Source organism: Stegastes partitus, unplaced genomic scaffold (genome assembly GCF_000690725.1).
Source record: "Stegastes partitus isolate 25-593 unplaced genomic scaffold, Stegastes_partitus-1.0.2 Scaffold89, whole genome shotgun sequence".
In the NCBI taxonomy this organism is placed as follows: Eukaryota; Metazoa; Chordata; class Actinopteri; family Pomacentridae; genus Stegastes; species Stegastes partitus.
The window spans coordinates 857513-867890 of NW_007577820.1; the positions used below are offsets into that span (position 1 = coordinate 857513).

The following is a 10378-nucleotide window of genomic DNA, read 5'->3' on the forward strand; positions in this document are numbered from 1 at the left end:
TGTAAACAGTTTTGGAGACGCCGAAGGGGCAAATATTTGAATCGGAGGAGTGTAAATATGAGGAGCGGCGGGGATTTGGGTTTACGCATGCACGGTGTGTGTTTTCCAGCTCCGGTTTTTTGGTGGAGGTGGGGGAGAGTCTGAGGGAGGGGAGGCTGGAGGGGGAGGCAGAGTGTTGATAGGGGTGAGTTTGTGCACGCTGCAAAAAGTGTCCGTGCTGGAGAGGCACCTGGGCGTGTGAGGCGCTCTCAAAGTCTCGTTTTCCTTCAGAAAAACCGAGAAAAAAATAAAATCACGGCAGAAAAATCCCCGTTTTTCTGAGTCAGTTTAATTTATTTTCCAAATGTGTTGTTTGTTTTGTTTTTTTTTCCAAATGAGTCTGAAACGGGAGCTGGAGGCTCCAGGTTCAACACGAACAAACTGAAAATTCAACCAAACTCCCCAAACAAACGCCGTGGACACCAACAGGCCGGACGCGGATCTTTTCTGCCACATTTTCTGCTTTATTTCGATCAAACTCAGATTTCTGAGACTCCAGCAGCCGACAGCAGACTCGCGGAGGAGGGCATTTTTTGCAGCGTGCACGGCATTGGTGGATGTGTGTGTTTCCCTGTGCGTCATGATTGGCTGAAAGCGCAGAGGACGCCTTAATATTTAATACTAATGTTCCCCTGGTTGGCTGAGGACTGGAAAGGTCCAACCAATGTTTTTTACTTGCTTTAGTGGCTGCGGCTCCCTAATTAATTGCAGCTATCTGTCTCCTATCGATGTGTGTGTACATGTGTGTTGTGTGTGTGTGTGTGTTTCCTTTTTTCTCCCCAAACCGAACATGAAATAGTTTGTTGGGCTATACTTTCCTTCTTCCTATCTATCCCCCCTTCCTTCCTTCCCGTCCTGGTTCGCAGGCAGAGACAGGACAGATTGAAACCCAGCTGTGTTCATCGCTTTCGCTCGTTGCCATTTTCCCCCCTCATTGCCCGGTGATGTTGGATATGGGAGAGCGCAAAGAGGTGAAAATGATTCCTAAATCGTCGTTCAGTATAAACAGTTTGGTGCCCGAGGCCGTGCAAAGCGACAACAACAACCACCAGAACCAGCATCACCACCAGAACCACCACCACCACCACCAGAACCACCTCCACCGGCCCGGCGGCGCGGACGAAGCCGATCAGAAGGCGCCTCTCCCGGCCGCGCAGCCGGACGCCAAAGCGGACCCTAAAAGTGACTCGTCCGGCCCGGAGAGCTGCCCGGAGGAGAAGGACAAGCAGGAGGACAAGAAGGACGGGAAGGAGGCGGACGGCGGCGCCGGAGGGAAGGACGGAGAGAAGAAGAGCGGCAAGTACGAGAAGCCTCCGTTCAGCTACAACGCGCTCATCATGATGGCCATCCGGCAGAGCCCCGAGAAGCGGCTCACGCTCAACGGCATCTACGAGTTCATCATGAAGAACTTCCCGTACTACCGGGAGAACAAGCAGGGCTGGCAGAACTCCATCCGGCACAACCTCAGCCTCAATAAGTGCTTCGTCAAGGTGCCGCGGCACTACGACGACCCGGGGAAGGGCAACTACTGGATGCTGGACCCGAGCAGCGACGACGTCTTCATCGGCGGCACCACCGGGAAGCTGCGGCGGCGCTCCACCACGTCCCGGGCCAAGCTGGCCTTCAAGCGGGGCGCCCGGCTGACCTCCGGCCTCACCTTCATGGACCGGGCCGGCTCGCTGTACTGGCCCATGTCGCCCTTCCTGTCGCTGCACCACCCGCGGGCCGGCAGCGCGCTGGGCTACAACGGCACGTCGTCGGGCTACCCGGGCCACCCCATGTCCTACAGCACCATGCTGACCCAGAACATGAGCAACAACCACTCGTCGTTCCCGTCCTCCAACGGGCTCAGCATGGACCGGCTGGTCGGCGGGGACCTCCCCTACGCGACGCACCACCTGACGGCGGCGGCCCTGGCGGCCTCGGCGGTGCCCTGCGGCCTCTCCGTGCCTTGCTCCGGGGCCACCTACTCCCTGAACCCGTGCTCCGTCAACCTGCTGGCCGGACAGACCAGCTACTTTTTCCCCCACGTCCCGCACCCGTCCATGAGCACGCAGAGCGGCGGCAGCGGCGGCGGCGGCTCCCTGCAGGCCGCCCGGGCTTCGGCCTCCAACTCCCCGCAGGCTCCGTCCTCCTCCGCGCTGCCCTGTGACTCTCTGAGGCCGGCGCTGTCCGGCTCTCTGCCCGCCTTCTCCTCGGGACTTTCCGGGGGTTTGTCTGACTATTTTACGCACCAGAACCAGGGTTCGACCTCCAACCCGCTTATACACTAACACCCCGAGCCTCACCCCTCCACCTCCCCTCTCCCCTCCATCCTCATCCCTCCATCCTCATTCCAGCCGAAGGAGTGAAAATCTAAAGACTGGAGCTGTAAGTTGAACATTTCACGGTGAACATTTACATGTAAAAAGTGACAGAATTATTATAAACTACCTACTATAGAACAGAGGAGAGACTTAAACTGCAAAACAAAAAAGAGCAGCACAGAGAAACTGACAGAAAGCAGCCCTGAAGTTTCCAGGTATTTTTTAATATTATTATTATTATTATTATCGCTTCTTCTTCTTCTTCTTCTTCTCCTGCTTCTCCTTCTTCTTCTGCTCCATCTTCTCCTGCAGTTTGGTTTCTGTGTACATACTGTCTGTGACTCTGTTTGTCTGTAACTTACTGTCAGTCAGCGACGTGCAATGTGAGATAAAACAGAGAGGATGCTGAGAGCTGATTTCTTCTGTTGTGTTCTTGTCGGAGGAGGCATTACTTTTATAGAATGTGTATTTAAAATAGTTTTGTCTAATTTTGAGATTTAAAAAAAGGTAAAAAATAATAATAATAATATCTCTAATAGCCGGCTTTGCCCGCATGTTTGCAGTATTATCAGGTCTCATGCGGGTGAGAAGAGAAGCGGCGGAGAGTGATTTTATTTTACGAAATTTAAACACTAATTTTTTTATTTTTTATTTTCTATACAGTGAATGTGTTTTTTTTAAAAAGCGACTCTGCGAAGCTCCTGCAGCTCAAAGTCCTGAGGCTGTTTCTCCATCATTCAGTTCCAAGTTTCAATGTACTTTTTTATAGACCAAAGAATCGGTTTGTAGGATATTTAGAGTCAGTATTCAGACCGCGACAGGCCTGCTGCGGGATCAAGGGGCGAGTGAGTGAACGGATGAGTGAGTAAATGGGTGTATGAAGGCGTGAACGATGCCTCCTTCACTGCAGAAAATGTCCATTTAAACGAGATTTTTTATTGCAGTTTTTTTGCAATCACTTTATTTTCTTAAATGGCCGGAGAGTCTGGTGGCGCCGATCCGCGTTGTTGGTGCTCTGGAGGGACTTTGCCTTAATTCGCCTGTTTTAGTTTTAGTTTTTTTCTTTTTCAAACTGCGTGAATTTGAACTCCTCATCTGTCAGAAGAGAAGCCGGATTTTCAGGCTGAATTGTGAGTCTCGTTTGCTTTCATGGATATTTTCCGCAGTGCAGCCTGTCATGTGCTTCTTTGACTGTAAACGTGTTCGCCGCTAAACACGGACGTTCACGCTTCTTCTTCTTCTTCTTTTATTCTTTTGTATAATTAGTTTTTAAAAAGAAAAGAAAAGAAAAGAAAAAAGAACAGAGAGAAAATGTCTATTTGTAATTTGGAGTTTTGCTTTTCTTTCTTTCTTTTTCTTTTGTAGAAAAGGAGGAACACTGTAAAAACCCGTTTGTTTGACAGAAGAAAAGATGCCTCATTATCTAATATACTTGGAATGATTGTCCTTTAATTGTCGTCTCTAAAACAATTTTTCATGGTTGTGATACTATTGTGGTCTTATTCTTATTCCCGTGTTTGTCGCTTACAAAAGTTAAAAAAAGAGAAAAAAATGTTTTAATCATAAAAAAATAAAAATAAAAGAATAGGTTACATTCATAACTAACGCAGATGCTTTTGTCTTCTTTCCCTGCTGCAGTCCGTGTCCTCTCTTTATCAGCACAAATGCAAATGTAGCTTTAATTTAAATGGTTCTACATTTAGTTTTAGTTTTTAAAGCCGATTTTTTTTTCTAGATTTTAGCCTAAATTTGTTTTTGTTTTTAAAAAAAATGAGACTCTTCACTGTGAGTCGTTTCCAAACATGAGCAGAGAAGCATTTTACCTCCAACATCAATAATCCACTTGTTTGTGTGCCTGCTTCTCGGTGTTTACGCGCAGAAAGGCGCCGCGGCTCCTGTGCGTAAAGCTTTTACGCAGGAAGATTTACGCGCGTCTGTGTGGAAAAACTGTGTCAAATGATGCAACCAGAGGTCGCGTCCAGGCTGCTGGAGCCTGACTGACTGTGTGAGGCGCTTTTTGTGCTGCACGTTGTGACATTTTCTCCTTTTGAACAGTGAAATCTGAGGCGCTGCAGGCTGCGGACTCTCAGTTTGTTCGCAGAAATCCCCCGCAAATGTCATGTTTGCGCTGATTTAAACATCATGTGTTAATTTAAGCTCAAACTTCGCAGCAGCTGCGCTTTGGCCTCTCAGACCTGCGCGTCCACTGCGTCTGTGTGTGTTCCTGTGCTGTGAGAGCGGCTGCTTGGTTTATTTACGGTTTATTTTAGTCACTTTTAGTCCATAAATACTCACATTTTACACATTCTCTCCACTCAGGCTCAGGGTTTCAGGCTGAATCTGAGCGCTGGTCTCGTCTCTTTGCCTCTTTCTGCTGTTTTTGTTGCAGCTGGTTTGTTTTTTACGCATCAAGCCTGTAAACACTCTGCTTTTAGAAGCTGCCTTTATTTTAGTTTCAGTGCTGCTGCTGCTGGAGATTTTTTTTCTCGTTCAAACTGTCAGAGAAGGCAGAATTTTCTCCTCAGATTTTCAGAATTTGTGCGTTTTGTTGGACTCGGGCCAAACGCTGGTGCGTGTTTCTGTCCAATCTGTCATGTTCACGGTGAGGAGACGTTCTGTCTTCATGCTGCTGCTGGTCTGATCCTGGTTTCAGCTGCAGGTGGTTCTCTGGTTCTTATCTGACAGCTGAAACCCAAAAACAGGAGATTCTTCACCTCGTGTGATTTGTGTTTGCTCTGTTTGTGTTCTCATGTTCTCTGCGCTTCGCTCATCTTCTCTCTTTATTTCCTGCTTTGCTTTGATTATTGAAAAAGAAAAATGTCTCCAAACATTATTTTTAGAGCAGATTTCAGCTTCATTTTGGGGTTTTGTTAATTCGATGGCTCCATGTTGGTTCTGTGGTGTTCTGAGCAGACATGAGACCTGCTCCTCTGCCGCCTCCTCACGTCTCCATGTTCTGTTGGGTCCTTCGTGGTTTTGCTGCAGTTCTGCTGGAACCTGCAGCTTTGTCACATTTAGAGCTGAATTCGTGTCTTTCTTTCTGCACTTTGGCACATTCTCGGGGTGTTGAGGAGACTTCAGCAGCCATCACGTCTCCGCGTCACACCGAACCGGAGACTCGGTTCTGTGTTTAGTCCCCAAGTCTGGTCCATTAAACTGCACTTTAAACGCAGAGCTGCGGTTTGTCCGCAGAGTCCTGATTCTGCAGCTCGTCCTGTTCCCTGGTTCTGGATCTCGCTGTGAAGCCGTAAAACGAGCCGCTGTTTTGCGGAGGCGCTGCAGGCTGCGCAGCTTCTCGTTGTGGTTTTGCGTATTTTTCAGGTTTCAGGAGTTGAATCAGAAAAGAGGAGATGCTCAGCCAGAAGAAGAAACACGTGTTTTGGGATTTTAATTTGAGAAAAGTGAATATTCGTGCGTGAGGAGCCGCGGGGCCGCGCACTGAGCCTCCAGCTTTAGGCCGGTTCTCTGGCTGAGCTGATCGTGGAGATGTTTGTCTCCGCTCGTTGTTCTTGTGGAAATTAAATCCAACATTTCGGCAGCTTCACGTTTTCTGTCCGTTAAAATGAGGAGAGGCAGAAAAACACCGAGTTGACGTTTTTTTCTGTTAGTTCTGATTTAATTTAAATGTATTTCGGTAAGTCTGAGCTTCTGCGCGTCCTCGTGGAACAAGTCAAAGTCAAATTCAGTCAATGGACTCACAAAAACAAATTAAATACTGAGAATTTTTTTTGCATCAAATTTTAAAATCTGAAAATATTATAATATTAAAAATGTTAATTTGTGAATTAATTCAGGAGCATGAAGTGTCCACAGATGCGTTAAAACGTTTATTTATGGATTCTCTATGAATGTTTGGCCAAGAATTAGTTTTTAACACGTGATGGTTTTTTGTGATTTAAATCTAAATAATAAAAAGCACCAGAGGATCCTGAAGCTCTCACATCTGTCCTCGGTTCTAAATCAGAACATCTTTCAACACCTGAAACCAGCAGATCCAGTTTAAAGCAAGTCAGAGGGAAAATAAAGAGAAATGATCATAACTGGATGCTCTGGTTTCTGTTAATATGAGCCTTAAAACCAGAATAAACACAATAAACCAAAATAAACAAGAATAAATAAATTAAACCAGAAAAAACGATAAAGAGAAGAAAGCAAAAAAACAAAACAAACAAAAAATGCTTTGTTGTTTTTAAATGTTGTAAAGCACTTTGCGTTGTTGTTGTTGCACATGAAAAGTGCTACATAAATAAAATTTGATTGATTGATTGATTGATTGATTGATTGAAAAAAAAAACACAACAAAACATTATTAACAGAATAAACCAGAATAAACAAATTAAACCAGAATAACCAGAATAACCAGAATAACCAGAGCAAACAGAGCAAAGCAGCTGATCGGAGCACTTTATGTCCACAGATGCTTTAATCACCTTTACATGAGTGGACCTGAACACTGAGCTTCTCTGAGCTCCAGAACCTAAAGGTCCAAACATGATTTTACAGGAAACTGAAACTAAACACTGAAATACGGATTTGTTTTATTTATTTATAATTTATTTTATTTTTCAGCAAATTTAAACGTTTTCTGAAACAAATCAGCATCAAATGTATTTGTTTTTTTTGGTTGTGGATATTTCCGTTGACAGTGAGAAAACCGTGAATGAAACAAACGTAGATTCTGATTTAAACGTCCAAATAAAAATAATATTAACGCGAATCAGCGTCACGTGACTGAGTGGTGCGTTCACTGTCTGTAGGTCAAAGGTCATAACGTCTCTTTTTATATATGTGTTTTATTTTGTGTCTCTGTTTGTTGAAATCACACAAATCCTGCTTCCTGTTTTTGTTTCACTTTATTTCGCTGAAACGTGAAACGAGCTTCTGCTCGGTTCGGTTCCGCTGCTTCTGTAAAAGTTGTGTTTGCGGGTCGGAGGTTAACCCGGCTGCAGTTTGTGTGTCTGTGCTGAAGGCCGAGCAGCAGCAGAGTCACGCGCTGACGGTTTGTTGGTGATCAATCAGCTGCGTGGATTTTACGCACAGAGACGAGGAGAGGACCTGGACCCGCAGATCCTGGTGCTGTTCAGCTGCAGCCCGGACTGCTGCTCGCTGCAGTTTGACTGGTTTTGACTTTTTTATTTTTTTTTTCCCAGCTCTGGTTTGGTTCTGGTTCTGGTCGATGATTTCTCGCTGGTTCTGCGGCTGCGCACTGACGCGCTGCTCGGTCCGTCACAAGCTGCTGATGTCTGCTGGTTGTTGTTGTTGTTTGTTATTTTGGTTGTTGTTGTTTGTGTCCGAGCTCCGCGGTGTGTTTGTGGGCGGCCGTCAGTTTCCCATGATGCTCCGCTGCAGCTCAGAACCGCTTTTATTTGTTCATGTCGGACAGCAGCTGGATCATCTGGACGTTCTGTTTAAACAGGAAACAATAAATATGAGCAACATGAGGATATTTACACCAATTAAAAAATAATAATTCTTTGGTAATAATTCTTGAAGTAATAATTTCTGATCTTAAATATCACGTGACCTCCAGAAACTGGATCCGGGTTCGGATGAACTCAGCAGCTGCTTTGTATTGATGAGTCTGTGGCACCACTTGGACCATTGTGACAGTTTCTGCTCTGACATGAAGCGAACACTCCCGCAGACATGAAACATTCACATCCTGACATCAGACCAGATTCTTTACTGACTCGTTTCTGGTTCTGGTGATCTGGTGACGTCCTGTCGGCCTCTGGAACCCAAACCAAGGTTCAGAAGAGATTCAGCTGATTCATGGCAGAGAATTCACAATATTCAGATTTATTTTACACCGCAGCAGTTGAAGCTTTGAATCTGTGGCACCAGTTGGATCAGTACCGGGTTCTGCTCCAACAAGAAAAGAAAACATTAAATATTTACATTTTTGACACCAAATTAGACTTAAAATAAACAAACACATCAATTCCCTCTACTAATGATTTGAACCCTGTGCGGCCTCTGGGCTCCAGTGTTCCGTCACTCCATGGTTCTCTTCACCAGAAACGGATGTTCTGCTCCACGGTTCTTTAAACGTTGTTTTACAGCCACAGAAACGGGACTTTTCTGGCACCAGTTGGACCATTACAGCATTTTTCAATCTTTATCAGGAAAAATATTAACTAAGAGACATTTTGGCACCAAATTAGATTTTTTAAAAAAACAAAAACCTAATTTCTTGTATTTTTCCACCTGCAGAGGATCCACCGACCTCTGGAGCCACAGTCAGGCTTTTAAGGCCTCTTGTGGCTGAAGGCTCGAAACAATCTAAATATTTTTTCCCTAAATGCTGTTTTAAAGCCACAGAAACGACATTTCTGGCTCCAGTCGCTCCATTCGAACGTTTTCCATCCTGATGAGAAGCAAGCACTTGAAGAAAATATGAAATATTAGAACTATTGGCCCAAAATTAGATTCGATCTGATAATGTCACTTTATTTTGGATGTTTAAAATGTCATAGTGGCCTCTGGAGCCTGAATCAGGCTGTAATGAAGGTATTTAGCTCCTCGTGGCAGAAAAATCTGAATATTTTGATTTATTTTGCACCTCGGTTCTTTAGATGCTCGCTCACGGACGCAAAACGGAATGTTTTTATTGTCAAATTAGAAAATGATGAAGAGGTTGTCGTCCCTGACAGGAAGAAAAAACATTAAATAATGAAGCGGTGTTAAAGCCAGACCAGGTTCTACTGGTGACCTGAACCAAGCCTGGTTTCTGGCACCAAACTGTAAAACCCAGAAGAACCTGACAACAAAGAGCCTCTGAAGAAACGACTAGATATCAGAGTTTTGGGAATCAAATGGAAAACGTAATTAACATCCTAAAATTAAAATGAACCCAAACCAGGACTTCATCAGAGGCTTCATGTTTGAACTCTGAACATGTGAAGAAGCTGCTGGACGTCTGAAGCTCAGCGGCTCTGATCCTCTGAGGCTCAGGACGTCTCGTGGTTTTACTGCGAGGCCTCGTGTCCACGTCACAGCAGAAAAAGGAGAAGCTCGAAAGACACGACGTGATTTTACAACCTGACAAACAGAAAACTGAATGTCTGGATTTTATCTGAACACGGTCGTCATCGGGCCTCAGTCTGATCATTTCATTTGTGAATTTTGACCTCGAACAAAAACCTGCCAGAAAGAAAACGATTGAACGAAGCTCAGCAGTAATTTCTTTGGATTTCAGCGTCCAGAGCTGCTCTGAAGCCTCAGCAGCGCATCAGTGGATTTTACTGGATGGATGTTTTTCTTCCACAAAGTTCACTGAAAAACATCAACGCTCAGATTTTATTTCGGAATTTCAGCCTCCAAAACTCTGAATGTTTGAATTTACTGACAGCGAATTGGAAAATGTCAAAATAATCAAAAGGAAAATAAACGAAATGTCGGTTTTTAAAAGTCTCCGGAGTCGAGGCTTCGTGTTCCGACACGAGTTCTGAGTCCAGTTCACTAGAAGGAAACGGTTCTTCGCGTCAGCGTGGAACATCTCAGAACATCTCAGAACAACTCAGAACATCTCAGAACAACTCAGAACATCTCAGAACAACTCAGAACATCTCAGAACATGTCAGAACAACTCACTCTGACACTCAGGTCCAGGTGGTCTGAGACTCTGTCCTGTGAAGCTCCAAAGACTTTATATGTTTGACCCCAGATCAGCCTCATGGAGCCTCAAAGGCTCTGAAGCTCTGAACAACAGAGTTCTTCTGGCAACAAACTGGAGAATGGATGTTTGTGAAGGTTTGTTGGAGCCATTAGCAGCTTCAGAGCTTCTCAGAACTCAGACGACTGTAAAAACCGGCTCCAAACAAACGGATGAAATAAATTCACATTACTGCAGTTTAATGTCTTGAAGACACTGACTCAGTCCACTGAGTGTCTGAGGCGTCTGAAGGCTTTGAAATAAAAACCGACAAACGTCTTCAGAACGTCAGATGAACCTTCAGACCAACGTTCTAGAACCTCAGAGCTCTGACCCTCAGACTGGTGCTGAAACCAAAAAGCTCATAGAAAAAATCAGT

At 45.0% G+C, this 10378-nt stretch overlaps 1 protein-coding gene across 1 annotated transcript; it reads left to right on the forward strand.

Moving 5' to 3' along the window:
- Positions 1-703: 703 nt before the first annotated feature.
- On the forward strand, positions 704-3943 carry foxg1a (forkhead box G1a). Its single transcript, XM_008277129.1, is given in 3 exon segments — positions 704-787; positions 790-868; positions 871-3943. Coding segments are annotated over 3 exon segments (1605 nt in total). The 3' UTR covers positions 2313-3943.
- Positions 3944-10378: the final 6435 nt, after the last annotated feature.